This window comes from Mauremys mutica, chromosome 5 (assembly GCF_020497125.1).
Source record: "Mauremys mutica isolate MM-2020 ecotype Southern chromosome 5, ASM2049712v1, whole genome shotgun sequence".
Classification (NCBI taxonomy): Eukaryota; Metazoa; Chordata; order Testudines; family Geoemydidae; genus Mauremys; species Mauremys mutica.
In genome coordinates, this window is record NC_059076.1 from 83335589 (window position 1) to 83352391 (window position 16803).

At 45.4% G+C, this 16803-nt stretch overlaps 1 protein-coding gene across 4 annotated transcripts in view; it reads left to right on the plus strand.

The window, feature by feature from the left end:
• Positions 1-16719, plus strand: part of PRIMPOL (primase and DNA directed polymerase) — a 37156-nt gene extending 20437 nt beyond the window's left edge. For 3 of the 4 annotated variants that reach the window (XM_045018025.1, XM_045018028.1, XM_045018026.1), the window contains 8 exons: positions 7367-7660; positions 9864-10026; positions 11452-11549; positions 12405-12491; positions 12583-12691; positions 13762-13844; positions 13931-13977; positions 15333-16719. In XM_045018025.1, the coding sequence (XP_044873960.1) occupies positions 7367-7660; positions 9864-10026; positions 11452-11549; positions 12405-12491; positions 12583-12691; positions 13762-13844; positions 13931-13977; positions 15333-15656 (1205 nt within the window). In that variant the 3' untranslated portion in view covers positions 15657-16719. The remainder of the gene's footprint in view (positions 1-7366; positions 7661-9863; positions 10027-11451; positions 11550-12404; positions 12492-12582; positions 12692-13761; positions 13845-13930; positions 13978-15332) is intronic. The other variant, XM_045018027.1, reaches the window with a different exon arrangement.
• The last annotated feature ends 84 nt before the right edge of the window (positions 16720-16803 follow it).

The following is a 16803-nucleotide window of genomic DNA, read 5'->3' on the forward strand; positions in this document are numbered from 1 at the left end:
GTGCGGTGAGCCGGCACGGGGGGACGCGAGCAAGTTCGTAGCACGCCCGTATGCAGGATGTCACCCAGGAAGAAATCCGTTGAGATGAAACAGGCTCGCCTTTCATGCGCTCCGCAATTGCGACAAAGAGCTGGGAGGAACGCCGGAAGGACTTAGTTCGGTCAATGTAAAAGGCGAGGGCCCTACGGACGTCGAGGGTGTGGAGCTGCTGCTCACGAGGTGAGGCGTGCGGCTTTGGAAAGAAGACCGGGAGGAAGATCTCCTGATTAAGATGAAAGGCCGACACCACCTTTGGGAGGAAGGCCGGATGTGGCCGAAGCTGCACTTTGTCCGCGTGGAAGACGGTATATGGGGGACCCGCCGTCAGGGCGCGGAGTTCGGATACTCGTCTGGCGGATGTGATTGCCACGAGGAAGGCCGTCTTCCAGGTGAGATGGAGGAGGGAGCAGGAGGCCATGGGCTCGAAGGGCGGGCGCATCAGCTGGGTGAGAGCCAGGTTCAGATCCCACGTAGGAGCCGGCGGCCGCACTTGCGGGTAGAGGCGGTCCAACCCCTTGAGGAAGCGGGCAACCATGGGGTTGGAAAACACGGAGCGACCATCTACAGCAGGCCGGAAGGCCGAAAGCGCCGCCAGGTGTACCCTCAGGGACGAGATCGCGAGACCTTGGCCTTTCAGGTACCAGAGGTAGTCAAGGACCGTCTGGAGAGGGGTCGAGAAGGGGTTAAGACCTTGCTGATCGCACCAAAGGGCAAAGCGTTTCCACTTTGCCAGGTAGGTAGAGCGTGTGGACGGTTTTCTGCTTTCAAGGAGCACTTGCTGCACCGCCGCAGAACAGGTCCTCTCCGCGTCGGTCAACCACTCAGGAACCAGGCTGTAAGATGCAGCGACTGCAGGTTCGGGTGACAAAGCCTGCCGAGGTCCTGAGAGATGAGATCCGGCCATAACGGTAGGGGAATGGGATCCCGGATCGATAGCTCGAGGAGCAGGGTATACCAGTGCTGCCTCGGCCAGGCCGGAGCGACGAGTATGACGCGGGCCTTGTCCCTCCGTAGCTTGAGCAGTACTCGGTGGACTAGCGGGAACGGCGGGAAGGCGTATAGAAGGGGACCCGTCCAGGACATGAGGAACGCATCGGAGATGGAGTCCGGAGCCCGACCCTGGTACGAACAGAACCTGTGGCACTTCCTGTTGGTCCTGGAGGCAAACAGGTCTATTTGGGGAAATCCCCACCTTTGGAAGATGGTGTGGGCTACGTCGGGGCGAAGGGACCACTCGTGGGCAGCGAAAGACCGGCTCAGACGGTCGGCCAGCGTGTTCTGCACCCCTGGTAGAAAGAACGCTTCGAGGCGAATCGAGTGGGTTACACACAGGTCCCATAGGAGCATCGCCTCCTTGCACAGCGGGGAGGATCGGGCCCCGCCCTGTTTGTTCAGATAGAACATGGCTGCCGTGTTGTCCGTGTATACCGCGACGCAGCGGTCCCGGAGGTGTGCAAGAAAGGCGAGACAAGCCAAGCGGATCGCTCTCAATTCCCTGACGTTGATGTGCAGGGAGAGCTCCTGGGCCGACCAGAGGCCCTGAGTGTGCAGGTCTCCCATGTGAGCCCCCCATCCAAGCGCCGAGGCGTCTGTGGTCAGGGTGACCGACGGGCGAGGGGGGCGAAACGGAACCCCGGCGCAGACCACCTCCTGATGCAGCCACCAGGTGAGCGTCTGGAGAGTGGGGTCCGAGACCGTGACCACCAGATCTAGAGGGTCGCGGTGGGGCCGGTACACCGAAGTCAGCCACATCTGGAACGGACGGAGCCTCAGCCTCGCGTTCGCGGTCACAAAGGTGCACGCAGCCATGTGGCCCAGCAGGCGAAGGCAGGACCGGGCCGTCGTGGAAGGGAAGGCTTGTAAGCTGCGAATGAGCGAGACCATTGTCTCGTGTCGAGAACGAGGGAGGCAGGCCCTGGCGAGGGTGGAGTCGAGGACTGCTCCTATGAACTCCAATCGCTGTGTCGGCAGTAATTGGGACTTCTCGGCATTGACGAGGAGGCCGAGAGACCGGAACAGGTGCAGTATCTCTGACACCTGGGCTGTCACCAGTTCTTGAGATCGCCCACGGATCAGCCAGTCGTCGAGATAGGGGTATACGTGGATTCTGCGACGACGGAGAGTTGCGGCCACGACCGCCATGCACTTGGTGAACACCCTCGGGGCAGTGGAGAGGCCAAAGGGTAACACCGCAAACTGGTAGTGGGTCGCGTTGACCATGAAGCGCAGGAAGCGTCTGTGGGGGGGGTAAATCGCCACATGAAAGTAAGCGTCTTTCATGTCGAGGGCGGCAAACCAGTCTCCCGGATCCAAGGAAGGGATAATGGACCCCAAGGTTACCATCCGAAACTTGAGCTTGCAGAGGTATCTGTTCAGCTCCCGGAGGTCCAAGATGGGACGAAGACCTCCTTTCGCCTTGGGGATGAGGAAATATCTGGAGTAGAATCCCCTGCCCCGCCTGCAGGGAGGCACCTCCTCGATAGCACCCACGCTCAACAGAGCCTGCACCTCCTGTATGAGGACTTGCTCGTGAGAGAGGTCCCTGAAGAGGGACGGGGAAGGTGGGTGGGAGGGGGGGGGCAAAAGAAACTGTAGGCGGTAGCCGTGCTGGATGGTGCTGAGGACCCAGCTGTCCGATGTTATAGCAGACCACGCCGGAAGGAAGCGGGCAAGGCGATTGGAAAACAAAAGGGGTGGATCCTGGGGGGAGAGTGATGGGCCGTCCTCGGGCGTCCCGTCAAAAGGCCGGCTTTTGGCCTTGCGGAGCCTTGGACGAGTTCTGCGCCTGGTTGCGCCGCCCCCCTGACGGTCTACGGCGGAAGGGGGCCGTTCGGCGGTTGTTAAACGGCCGAGACCTGGCCTGGTTGAAGGGACGGTAGGGCTGTTGGCGGAACGAACGCCTCTGCGTGGCCGGCGTGTGCATACCCAGAGTTCGTATCGCAACCCTCCCATCCTTTAGGGACTGGATTCTGGCATCCGTTTTCTCAGAAAACAGCCCCTTCGTGTCAAACGGGAGGTCCTGGAGGGTGTACTGGACCTCAGGTGGGAGGGTGGAAGATTGTAGCCACGCAATGCGGCGCATCGTCACCCGGATGCTACCGTTCGAGCCCCTGAGTCTGCTGCGTCTACGGCCGCTTTGATCAGTGTTCTGGAGGCTAACTTGCCCTCCTCCAGCAGCGCTGAGAATTCAGGGCGGGATTCCTGAGGGGTTAGCTCCGTGAACTTCGCAAGGCACCCCAAGATATTAAAAGTGTATCTGGATAAGAGGGCCATCTGGTTGGCGATACGGAGTTGGAGGCCTCCCGCCGAATAGATTTTACGCCCTAATAAGTCCATGCGCCGGGCGTCCTTCGCCTTCGGCGCAGCGGCAGGTTGACCGTGTCGTTCGCGGTCATTGACCGATTGGACCACCAGCGAGTCCGGGGTGGGGTGGACGTACAAGTATTCGTAGCCCTGGGGCGGGACGGAATACTTCCTTTCGACGCCTCGCGCCGTGGGGGCAACGGAGGAGGGCGACTGCCAGATAGTGGCACTGTTCTTCTGAATGGTGCGAATGAACGGGAGCGCCACTCTGACAGGGGCGTCATCTCCCACAACGTCCGTAATCGGGTCCTCGACTTCTTGCACCTCCTCTATGGGCAAGTTAATGGCCTTTGCCACCCTTCGGAGAAGGTCCTGGTGTGCCCTGAGGTCAATGGGCGGGGGTCCCGATGGCGAGGCCCCCGCTACCGCCTCATCTGGAGAGGACGACGAGGAGTGGCCCGGGAGCACCTCCTCCTGTTGGTGCTCGCCCACCTGGTGATCTGGCTGCAGCGAGTCCTGGCCCAAAGAAGGGTCGTGGGCGGCGGCTTGCGTCGGTGGGGACGGGGGGGCTCGACTAACGGTGGCCACCGGTACCGATGGTGCCGAGCCCGGCTGCCTGGGTGGCAGGGGAGGCCCCTGTTCATATTGCGCCCAGGGCACCCAATGTCCCCAATACTGGGGTCCATGATCCGGGGGAACGGAACCGGCTCTGAAATCCACCGCACTGCCTTGGGGTGAGGCTACAGAGGGTTCCCTGGAGGGCCAGGGTGGAGCCGTGGCGATGCCTGGGCGGGCGTCCAGCGCCGGCGTGAGACGATCCTCCGGTGCCGAGGGTCGGTGCCGGGCGTCTCGGGGGTCCAGTGGCGAGCGGGACCTGTGCTGCGCACGGTGCCGGGAGCCGGATCTCCGGTGCCGGGAGCCAGATCTACGGCGTCGGGAGCTGGATCCCCGGTGCCAAGAAGGGGAGCGGTGGCGGCGGGAGCTCGACCGGCGACGTCGGGAGCTCGACCGGCGGTGCCGGGAACCGGACCTCGAGCGGGATCTGCGGCGCCTCGAACGGCTGCGCGAGTCCCGATGTCCGCGGTGCCTGGACGCGGACCTGCTGCGGTGCCGGTGACTTCGTGACCGGGACCTGGAGCGCCGCCGGGAGTACGACCGGCCCCGCGATGGAGAGCGGTGCCGGGACTGCGACCGGTGCCGGGACGCTGAGCGGCGTCGCGATGGCGATTTACGGCGGGATGGGGAGCGGTGCCTCGGTGACCTTCGCCGGGAGATAGACCGGGATCGAGACCGGATTCTGGAGCCACGGTCGCCACGGTCGCCCGGAGATGAGGGGCGCACCATCGCTGGCTTGCCGAGGGACTTGAATGTCCGCACCAGTGGTGCCGGCGGCTGATATGACGGGGCCGTCGCCTCGATCAGCTCTCTTGCCGTCGCGAACGCCTCCGGCGTCGACGGGATCCTCAGCTCCTCCTCGGTGGGCACCGGGGAGCTGGGCGGAACCGGACTCGACGGGCCAGGCGGCGCCGGAGTCAACGGTGCGGTGCACTTAGCGTGCACTGCCTCAGCCTGCACCGTTTTCGTCGGAGGCGGCTGGGCTGACGGCTTTCGCTGCTGTTTTGCGGCAGCCGTCTTCGGCGCCTTGTGCTTCCTCCCCGGGGAGAGGGAGCGGTGCCGGGTCTTTGGTGCCGGCTCGGTGCCGGAGCGGCTCGGTGCAGTCGGAGCGCTGCTTGTCGAGGCGGTTTTCGGTGCCGCTGGAGCTGGCGCCGGAGGTTGGAGCGCAGACTCCATCAGTAAGTGCTTCAGCCTAGAGTCTCTCTCTTTCCTCGTACGAGGTTTAAAGGCTATGCAGATAGAGCACTTATCTGGCCGATGCGACTCTCCGAGGCAGCGGAGGCAAGAGTCGTGCGGGTCGCTAACCGGCATAGGCCGCTGGCAAGCCGCACAGGGCTTGAAACCCGGTGCTCCGGGCATAAGCCCGCACCGGGGCGGAAGAAGAGGGGCAAACCCTCTAATTCCGTAACTATTAACACTATTAACACTAAATATATATATAACTACAACAAGACTAACTACTAAAACTATCTACACTAGAACTATGGAGAAACACTAGGGTTGTGGAGGTAAGGGAGCACTCCACTGTTCCAACTGGCCGTCACGGGCGGGAAGAAGGAACTGAGGAGCGGACGGGCCGGCTGAGGTGTATAAGGGGCGCCATGACGGCGCCACTCCAGGGGGCGCCAGCCGGCCCGCCGGAGTTGCTAGGGTAAAAATGTTCCGGAGAGCCGTGCACGCGCGGCGCGCACACCTACATGGAATGCATAGGAGCAATCACTCGAAGAAGAACTAAATTTGCTTATGGTACAAAGTGTCAGTTTTGTAAACAATGTTACTCTTTAAATATGAAACTCATATTTAGTTAATATGTTAATCTCATAATCTACATGTCAAAACTGGTTGATTGTCTCTTGAAGATTAGCAGCTTTATAGTTTGAATAATTCAATTTTTAAATGAAAATGCCTAATTATCTACAGATTCTTACATAGAAAATGTCTATGAATTCAGTTTGCTTGATACAGTGATATCCAAGCATCTAAATAGCAATCAGGAATTTTTGTATATGAAGAGGAGAGGAAGGTCAACAGTTCAGATAAACTGTCCAGTGATATTAAAGCTATAAGCAATTTTCTCTCTCTTTTTTAAATCAAGTCTTTATTGTGGAATAGTAGTTAATGACTAATAGATTATTTAATCCATTATGTTTACAGTATAAATAATCACAACCTGTGTGTTCTCTGGGACAAACTTGAAAATGAAACTGCAATCTTATCCTAATAAAATTAATGAGGATTTTATTAGAATTTTTCTGTGTCAGAAATTCTGCAAAATAAGTAATATCCTAACATATTAAGTACATTACTCTTCTACCAACCTCTAAGAAGGAGTTAAAGCAAAGGGATTAAATTCACAGCTGGTTTAAGCAAGTTCAACTCCATTGATATCAGTGGACTTGCACTCATTCATGCAAATAAAACACCTGTTGTTCAGGCTCCAAGCTGAAGTGGCTGATGCTCCCTCATATGCCACAGTACTGACCTGTTGTCCAGTCCTGCACTTATGCATGTGAGTAGTCCCATTGACATTACTGTAAGTGATGCGTATAAGTGTTCGCACAATGAAACTCCAGTTGTCTAAGAGAGTGGAGCAACACTTTTACTCACTGGGAATCTGGCAGTCTAATGAGAGATCCAAGTCCATAGTCAGATGTCAAATCCAAAATTCTGGCTCATGCTGATGATTGGTAAAGTCATTCATTACTAAAAGCAGCACCATATGTGCTCTAATCATGGATGAAGTACCAGACGGTGACTCTTATCACTAATAGTAACAATCTTTGGGCAATAGCATGGGCGTCCTGTGTCCTGCTATCAGGTTAGTAGAGAAGAGTATGGTTCTCCTTTGAAACCCTGCACAAGGCTTGTTTACTAGGACTTTGAACAGGTATCCAAGATTTTTTCCTCAAAGTGAAACTTTGGTTAGAGACTCTGTAGTGACATTATTACACATTTGCCATTCACAGCATGTTCAGTTTTCATTATTATTTTGTTTGTTTTGAGGTAGTACCAAGAGGCTCAAGTAGGACCAGGGCCCACTTGTGCTTGGTGCTGTACAAATATATAGAAACACGTCTCCTTCCCTGAGGAGCTCACAGCCGTTAAGATGGTGAAGGGTGTGAGAGAATGATACAACCAAAATATGGACAGTTCTTATATACCTGTTTTAACATAGTGAAGTGTCTTAAACAGCAGCACAAACTTTAGTTTCAACTAAAGTTAATGCCAAAACTTGGGCCTCCCATTTAGCAGTTTAAAGCATTGGTTGTGCACCAGACTTAGGGAAAAGAGAGAGAAACTCTATCCTGGTTTTTCATTTGAAAGTCTTTGCACAAAACATATTAAATGCATTTTTAACTTGTGACTAAAACAGACCCTGATCCATTTCTTTTCTTCTTATTATTTTAAGGTAATTTTGTTAAAACAGTTTTGCAACCTGCTCTTGTTTTAACTGAAAATAAAGCTGATGCTCTGATTCTAGAAGAAGGGGCGGACAGTGTTGCTTCCCAGTCTTCCAAAGCAACAGTTGAAATAGATGGTACTGTTGTAAACCTTGGTGCAGCGAAGGAGGCTTCTGGGAAATGGCAATCTAATATGCACAAAACGCTGGAAAATGGAAAACTGCAACAGAAGGAAAATTCCGATCTTTCCTTTCTAGTTGTGGATGATAAGGAGGGAGGCAAGCAACTTGTCGTCGATCTGGGTAAATATAAAAGTTAGTTACTGACAGAATTCTGAGCCAAATTCTGCCATCTGATGCATGCACAGAAAATGGGGCCTGCGGGAAGGAGGCATTTGCATGCACATCTTAAGTGAGAATTTAGCTCCATATTGTGTGTATTGTATTCCTGTTAAGGTTGTGTACTTGAATGCAAGAAAGGTTAAATAACCAGAGATGGTTTATGCTTTGATCACAGCACTATTTGCACAGTGTTCTGTTTCCTGCTTAATGTACAGTAATATAAAGTACTAAACATACAACAAAATGCAGGACGCACTTCAATAAAAATCAAACAAATGATCTTAAAAGGTGTATTTTAAATTTGACCTTAAATATTGACATGCTTGTGGAACTTTTAATATTACTTGAGTTTCATAATGTTGTTCCACAGTAAATAAAAACTCTGTCCCTTGGAGACTTCAGTTTATCTTTAGGAACTCTCACTCCTTGATGATAAGGGGGACAATAGTTGCACAGGGTCATTGGTTCAGTTCAATGGGAAGTGGCTTGATCACGAAGATGGGGGCTAGAGGGGCAGGCTGTTTGATAGTTGTGTATTTAAGATTTTTTTACAGACTGCCTAAAGCAAGGGGTGGGTACTCCTTTTTAATGGTGTGTATAAGTATAAAGAATGTATGATTCTGAACATCATCTAGAGATAATTTAAAGTTAAGGCCTAATCCCTTAGAACCTAGTGAATAGAAACTGCAGAATCCATTATTTTAGTAAGCAAACAAGCTGCTGCATTTTGAATGGTCTAGAAAATTCATGTGAATAAAATCAAATAATGACCAACAAGAAATGCCTTGTTCAAATATATTCACAGTCAATGACATACATGTAGCTTGTAAATTGCCCTACCCCCAAAAAAGTGAAGATCTGTGTGCAATTCCTGTATATTGAGCAGAATTTTTTCTCTTAAAAAATACAACTTCAAATTAATTGGAAAGCACGGACAGGTCTACAATGACCTTTTTCCACAGTTTTCATTTTGGCTTCTGAATTGTTTTACTATGTTATCTTTCCCTGTGAAGTTTTGGAAGACTGGCTTATTGGTAATAATCTGGGTGTTGTGGTGTTTTTTTGTTTGTTTTTTGTTTTTGTTTTACTTAGTAGGTGGCTCAAGTGAGTACAGTGACACAATAATACAGTGTTCTGGACACATCTATTTTTGTATTTGCCACAGAAACGTTATTTTGTAACTACTCTCAGCAGTTTTCTTCCGTGAATAGCAAGTACCTAACTTCCAAGAGTTCGCTTGCACTGTTACCTTGGTTCCCCAAAATGAGAGTAACAAAGTGCACTGTGACTGTAACTATGTTAATAACAGTAACTCCTGCAGAGACTAGTGAATAAAAAATAAGGTGGGAGGGTGCAGCTATGTGGCAATAAGCTTTTAACATGTGGTTTTTTTACTTCCGTTTTTGTTTTTAGTTCACAGTGAACTAGAACATGGTGGGCTTACCACCCTAAATTACAAAATGATTGGTAGACAGAGACCAAGAACAAATTGGAGCAAGATATTGCAAGACAAAATTGGGGTGGAATATATCGGTCATCTCTATGCTTTTAGTCCTTAAACTTTCATGAGAACTAAATTCAGCTTCAGAGTTAAACAGTCCGCCCCCCCTCCCCCCCGCGCACACACACACACAAAGTCTCAAGCAGAATTGCTCATACTTGCCAACCCATATTTGTTTTGAGATTGTGATGTGAATTGCATTTTTCTAACTACCACTCTTGTTGTTGAAGTGCGACTATGATATAGTCACACTGACACGCAGAGAACAGGAAACTGATAAATTGCCAAACCACGTTTACAATGTAAAAGAGTTACATGGTCTTTCATGCTAGGAAAAAGAACAATTAGACTGGAGAATGATCTGCAGAGATTTTGAAATAGTACCAAATAACTGTAGTATTTACTTAAAATGCCTGTACAGCAGTTTAGAGTGATTGTCCTTATACTTGAATATTATGGATAAATATATGGCTGCATGATTCATTTTACCCTGCTATATAACTCCTACTGTGAGAAATGAACTGGGATAAATATAACCGTTTGTGTTTACTCCTTTAAATGCTTTTGTCCCTCAGACACCCAAATATAGTGTATAAACAGTACATATGAGAGAACCTAGCCAATTGTAAATACATTATGAAACCTTTCTCTCTCTCCCTGTAGGAGTTTATACAAAGAATAGAAATTTCCGGCTGTATAAGTCATCAAAAGCAGGAAAGCATGCGACTTTGAAAATAGCTGAAGATAATAAGTTTGTTCCTAAACCCCAAAAGAATATTTCTATTGAGGAGCAATATTTCCTTTCCTCTTTGGTCTGTAATGTTAGGTAACAATTTAATTACAGTGGTATTTAAAGTACTTTAAAATGTAGACTTCAGTAGCAACCGCTACTGTTTGGGGTGAGGGGCTGACATTCCACTGAGACTGATGCATTCTATTCTAAGAAAGTTCAGCTATTGGGGTCAGCAGGTAACATTTTCTGATGGTTATTCCTTGAAGCAAAGATTTGTCAGACATCCCATCTGCTGCACCTAACTTCAAATGTGCAATAAGTTCAGAGAACTTGTGCCATTTGTGATGGTTTCTGAACTGCATTCTTTCTGTGTGTGTATGGGGAGGGAGGTAGTATTTTGGTTTTTTTAAATTTTTGTTTGAGATGAAGAATTTGACTTGTTCAAGGTTATTCAGCTGAGAAGTGCTACATTTCTATCATTGTAAATTAGGTAGGACTCTGAAATGGACCAAAATCCAAAACTGCCCCCACCAAACCATTTGAGAGAGAATAACTCCAATCTAGACACTTATTCTAAACACACAAGAAAGTGAAAAGCATTATTTTGTGTGTAAACTTTAGTGAGCAACAGTTTTCTTTAGTGCTGCACAAATATATGCAACACAATCTATTATCAAAAGAGGCTAAACTCTAAGGACCTAATCCTGCAACGTACTCGGTGTTTTTTGGGAGATGTGAAGCAACCAAAATTGCTAATGACTTCAGTGCTCAGCACCTCACAGTTGAGCTACATTTATTATGGACTTTTGATTGTAATTTTCCCCTATATTTTTAAAGATGCATATTACATTCAAAATTCCTGTAACTCTTTGGTTGTCATGGGCCTCCATTCGACAGATAGTTAAGCACCTGTTAGGGATGGTCTAGATAATACTTAGTCCTGCCTTGAGTGCAGGGGACTGGACTAGATGACGTCTCGAGGTCCCTTCCAGTTCTATGATTCTAAGCATGTGCCTAAATACCTTGCTGAATTGAGGCCTATATCCTATAGTATAATTAAAAAACAAACAAACCAGACTTCAGTGGAGTCATTCCTGAGTAAGGACAAGAAATGATCTGTTGTAGAATTTGGCCCTATATGATGGTTTGTCTTCATGCCAGAAACACCGCAAAGAAAAAACATACTTCTTTACAAATGATGATTCTAATTTTAAAAGGGTAAAGTGCAAGACTACTAAAAGCCATCCAATACTTTTCAAGGACTACATATATAGCAAATAGGGCTAGAAGTAGTGCAGAGGATCCTGGGTTTGGTGAGGGTAGATCTTCCTGCCTCTGCTGAGGAAGGAGGAAACTTTGCCCTCTGCTGGACTATATCAGAGGAATCTTCTAAGTCAAAATGAATCCTTTATGTCTGAACAAGAAATAAAGGGGCCATGTGAATGTGAAAAGGAAGTATGGTATGTCCAGAAATCTGAGAATTATAACTTATTTCTCCCCACTGTCTCTCTCCATCAGGTTCTCAGAAATTGAAAGAGCCCTAACTTGTGACAACCCAGCAGGGAAGGAAAAAATGCCTAAACAAACAGACAGGAGAGTTGCCAGTAGCACTTCAGGTATTTCATAACCATCTTTTGAATGTGATTTTACTGAATAGAAACATTTATCTTAAGTGTTTGTCATGAATTTGCTATATGTATTACAGTGCACCCGATCTAATTATGGACTATATCTCAAATTGTACATCTGATAAATTGCATCCTTGTTGGGCTGTTGTTCTTATCCATCAGTGGAAACTTTCTGCTGCAGCTTATTTAGGCAATATCCTTTAGCTGAGTCCTGCAGGGGAATATGCCCTTCATTTTCTAGGGAGACTGCCTAACTAGGGAGCCTGCAGGAGTAACAATTTACTAGTGCATGAGTGTGTTTCCTTTCCTGGTCTACAGACCCTTCTAGCATAAGTTACATGAGCAACAACTTGGGTGTTTTATATTCAGGATGTAGAGTAAAGCTTGAAATTAATAAAGGATCAGAGTCTGCTAGCCTAATTCATCTTGCATAATACCATACTCCACCAAAGCCCCATTGAAATCAATAGGGCTGTTTGTAGTGGAAACGAGTATTCAATAAAAGTCAGAATCTAGTCCACGGTGCAGTGTTTTCTTGGTCACAGGACTAGTAAGCATTGACCAATCTCTAAAGTATAGGAGCATGTGCTAATTGTTAATTGTAACCTGCCATTCCCAAAAGTAGGGATCTGGCTCCAGACTTCCTGAGCAAGGGCAACTTCTTCTATAATGAAAAATGCTTTCCAAGATGTATACCAGTCAGACACTAGCCCCAGTCCTGCTTTATTGATGGTAATGGGACTAGAAGTAGGCCCTTCATGGTTAGTGAGATTCAAGTACACTTATTTTTATTTTGTTTGTATAATCTGTAACAGTAACTTGTGTTTTTGTGTTTTTAAACAGATCCCATAGAAGGATATCAATATTCACCCTATCCAGAAATTGATTGTTTTGTCCTTTCTTTAGTTAATAAAGAGGATAATCATGGAGGTACAGACTACCACCTTTTTTTTTTAAAGAGACACAGACATACACTCAAGCTGTTATAAATTATTTTTAAAAAGGGTACTTAATTTTCCAGGGATACGACGATGGAATTATTTTTCCTTGGAAGAACTCCTTGTTTATGACATATCCAGATATCGCTGGTGTAAAAATATTGGAAGAGCCCACAAAAGTAACAATATAATGTATGTTCTTTAAGTATGTAGCATTCTCTACAAAAGTTTTATTTAATAGGCACTTATACTTTGAAAGGCTTCAAATTAACCTTTTAATAAGGAATTTTTCCATTATGCAACTATAATATCCAGAAATGCTTGAACAGAAAACTGTTCAGGGAAGGGAGTGTGTTTTTACAGCACCTAGTACAACAGGGTCCCAACCCTTACTGGGTGCTATTCGCTGGAAATGGAAAGAATTTGTTCAGTTTACTCTTTAACTGAACATACATTTATACCTGTTTAGGGAGTTAGTTCCAATGGCAAAGGATAATGGGAGGTACTGACCTCTGGGGTCAGCATTTCACTCAAAATGTTTAGTTAATCTTACTTAGTAAACTAAATATTAATGTGAGAGGCTAACAATTTTTTAGGTTACAAATTCTAAATGTAAGTTGTCATTTATTTTGACTAGAAATTAACAGCCAGTCTCCTCTTGACTGTGAGAATAACCAAATGCATGCTTTAAAAAACAAAACAAACAGTTTCCAGTTGGATCCTATTTCTAAATGTAAATATTTTTCAAAAGAATGACTTAAATTATTGTGCATCTCTTGCTGTTAAAAACATTCTATTCAACCACAGCTAAAATGGTATAGTATCAAATTATGTGGTAAGATTTGTCCCATAACACAATTGCATAATCTGGATTTGCAGTAAGTACCAGAGTTTGTACGAGTGCTTTAGTTAAAACCCTCCCATCTGCAGTGAGTTTAACTCATAACTATCTTTTAAGGTAATCTATCTTTGTTCAGAATTAATGTAGCCTGAAGATAATTGTACCTCACTTTCCAAACCGTGGCTTTAAAACATACCAAAACCCTGTACATTTAAGAAACACAATCATACTGTAAAATTTACAGTATTTCTTTTTTTACATTGCATATTATATGTAATTTAAGTTGCAAATGGGCCATAGTACATGTACAAAGACTATTTTGGACATGTCTTCGTTCTCTAGGTGAAATCCTTGCCCTATGTGTATAATGTAGCTAATGCTGTTCTTAAGTGATAGCCAACACATGCTTCTGTATTTTAAGGATTCTGGTAGATCTAAAAAAAGAAGTTTACTATCAAAAATGTTATGACCCTGTGTGCAGAGCTAAAAACTTCAAATCAGAAAGTAAGTATGTTTTCAATAAAATTACACTTAACCATTTCAGAAACAATAACTTTAAACAAAATATAAACACGTTGTATTTGTTCTAGGTATTCCATTACCCCCTGAGATATGCCTCCCTTTTCTTTTCAAAGAGGTATGAGTTTTTGTTCCTTTTTCCCCTTCCCCATACAAAAAAAAAAAAAGGCTTAATGGTAACTCAAGTGTGTTCCAAACTGTCCTCTCTGGTAGCCCTTTAAAAGTCTTGCCTACACTAAGGGACTGATTGATAGTGCAATCTTTACTCACTTGTGAGTAGTTCCATGAATGGCAATGGGACTCATCAAGTGTAGTGACTATATATTTCAGAATTTTCCTACTAGTACTCCTACCACCAAGGGAAGTGGTAATATAGACTGGCTTTAGGCAAGGTTACCAATATCTCACTTAGACTAAGGCAAATCTCTTCTGTGTGGTCTAGCACAAGATCTTTTAATCTCTCTAGCTGTATCTAACTGACCAATATATGCGTGTCACCTTTAAACTTCATGGAGGATTCAAAGAATACATTCAGTTTTCCATTTTTCTGATGCTTAGGCAAATACAAGTCAAACTTCAACTGGTGTTTGCAGCACACACTATGATGGTAGCATAGTTAATACATAGTCAATTGTAAATCCTATTGTCTTAGCATTAGTGGTTTAGTATTCTGAAACAACTGATTCACGTTTTTTAAATGGCAATTAAATGTCACTGACTTTGAAGATTAACTTCAATCTTCATTTAGAAAAATGCTTGTGTAGTGTAGTAAAGCAATAAAAAATGTTTAATGTAAATAGTCAACCTTTGTAGATAAGACTATTGGCCATGCAACCCCTACCCTGAGCTCTATAGAAAACAGCTTTTCAATAGCTGGCATTACCTCTTAACCAAATTTTTCATGGTTTATTGCTCTGTATATACTGTAAGTTTATGAAGTCCTACCTGAAGCAGAACTGATTATTGGTAAATTTACACCTATTTAGCAAAAAATTCTTAGTAAGCAAATCATCACTACTTAAAGCAGTGGTTCTCAGCCCTTGGGCCACTTACGGCCCAGTCAGCACACAGCTATGGCTCATGTGACATTCCCAGGGCCATACTCGTACTGTGTGTGCATGTAAATGTGTTATCTCCCTACAGATGCAGCTAGAGAGCAAACTCAGTAATGCTCTTGCAGCATGATTTTCAAAAGCTTGCCAGTTACAAGGCACTGCTTTTAAGAACTAAATGTTGGTCCTATTAAACTGACTTTCAAAAGATTAGGGTTTTGCTGTTTGGTAAATGCACACAATCCAAAAACACAAGAAACTTGCCTTGCCAGCTGACCTACACAGTGTTCATTATTTCTGAGGGGAGATCTTATTGTTGGCTTCATCATGGGAGCAGAGTTGGGCTAAGGCTGAGCACTTTTGAAAATGTCACCTCTAATGAACACTTACATGTTGAATAAGTAATATTTGTTTTTTAAAGGAAGAATATGTACTTTTTATGGATGAGTGGGGGAACATAGAAGAAAAAGAAAAATCACCTAACTTTACAGACTTCTCAGAAAGGACATCATTAAGGATACATCAAGAAAATAAGGAGTCTCCTGACAAGCTCTGTTCAAACACAGAATGGGACAATGTGACTGATGATGCCTATTTTCTGGAAGCTATTGAAGATGCTGAACTTGCAGAAGCTGCAGACAACAATCTGACCAAGCAGAACTGTGACCTGGAAGAAATACCTGATGAGCTGCTCATAGAGGTTTTAAGAAAACAAGAAGGTTGTGGTAACAAGGCATACAACTAGCTATCAGCTAAGGTCAGCTGTTTAGATTAATTAAGATATAGTTGATTTAGCCAAAAGTTTGTCAGAAGTCCTGTTTACACTGCCAAAAGAAACTGATAAACCATGTAAATGTCATTAACATATAAACCCAATGTACAAAAACACAGCTAATGGCAAGTTTACTATGCACTTTCATATAAAGACAGGATTCTGGCATGGTTCTAAGAGGATACAACCTTCAATTTTTTGCTTTAAATTCTAGCTTAGTCAATGGTGGTACATTGGTACTGCAGTGGTACATATGGCACAAAAGCCATCCTCTCTTTGCAGAGGCCAAGGACTGAATAGCTACAGAAACTGAACTATCCTTTCACCCCTAGAAGTAGCTGCTGCTGCTAGACAGGAAAGAAGCACCAGGGAAGACCCAAGTAGATCAGTTTACCCTAGTGGTACCTGTGTTGTGCAATGTTCTAAAGCTAGACACAGGCTATCAAGCTGGTACTTCTCAGGAGCACTAAATTCAAAATTTAAAAAGATGCGAAGTAGACAGTGTTAACACACTCAAAAGACTTCATGGACAATGATTCAGGTACAATTCACTTAGAGGGATGAAGTGTGGTTAAAACATGTTTCTTCCCATATGTCCAAATGTTTAGGATTTTGCCTACAGTCCGTACTATACTTTACAAAGGGCAGGCAGGCTCTCTTACCTATAAGTGGGCCTGCCAAAAGTTTGTATCTAAAGTATGGATTTACCTTTTGAGAATTTCATTATGCTCACCACCTTCTGTATGACTTGTTATAACTAAGCTGTTTTTAAATCTCCACGTACTAGTATTAGAAATATTTTATTCAATACTCATAATGGTGCAATAATTTATGGAAGCCACTGCTAAGAATTGAGACATGTCTATTTGTAAGTTGCCTGTTACAAGCCTATCTTTATGCTACTTTAGTTGGAATTACAACTGATTTAGTGAAAAACCTGTTATTGCTCATTCTAAAGAAATGTCTACTCTTGTCGCTTTGGTATTTCCAAATGATTACTCTGGTAATCCATTAATAAAATCCTATTAATTTTAAAGCACTAGATTTATCACTGATTCACAGAGATTAATGGTTTGTCATACTCTCTCTACTCCAGGTTGCCACACATGCGATGTATGAG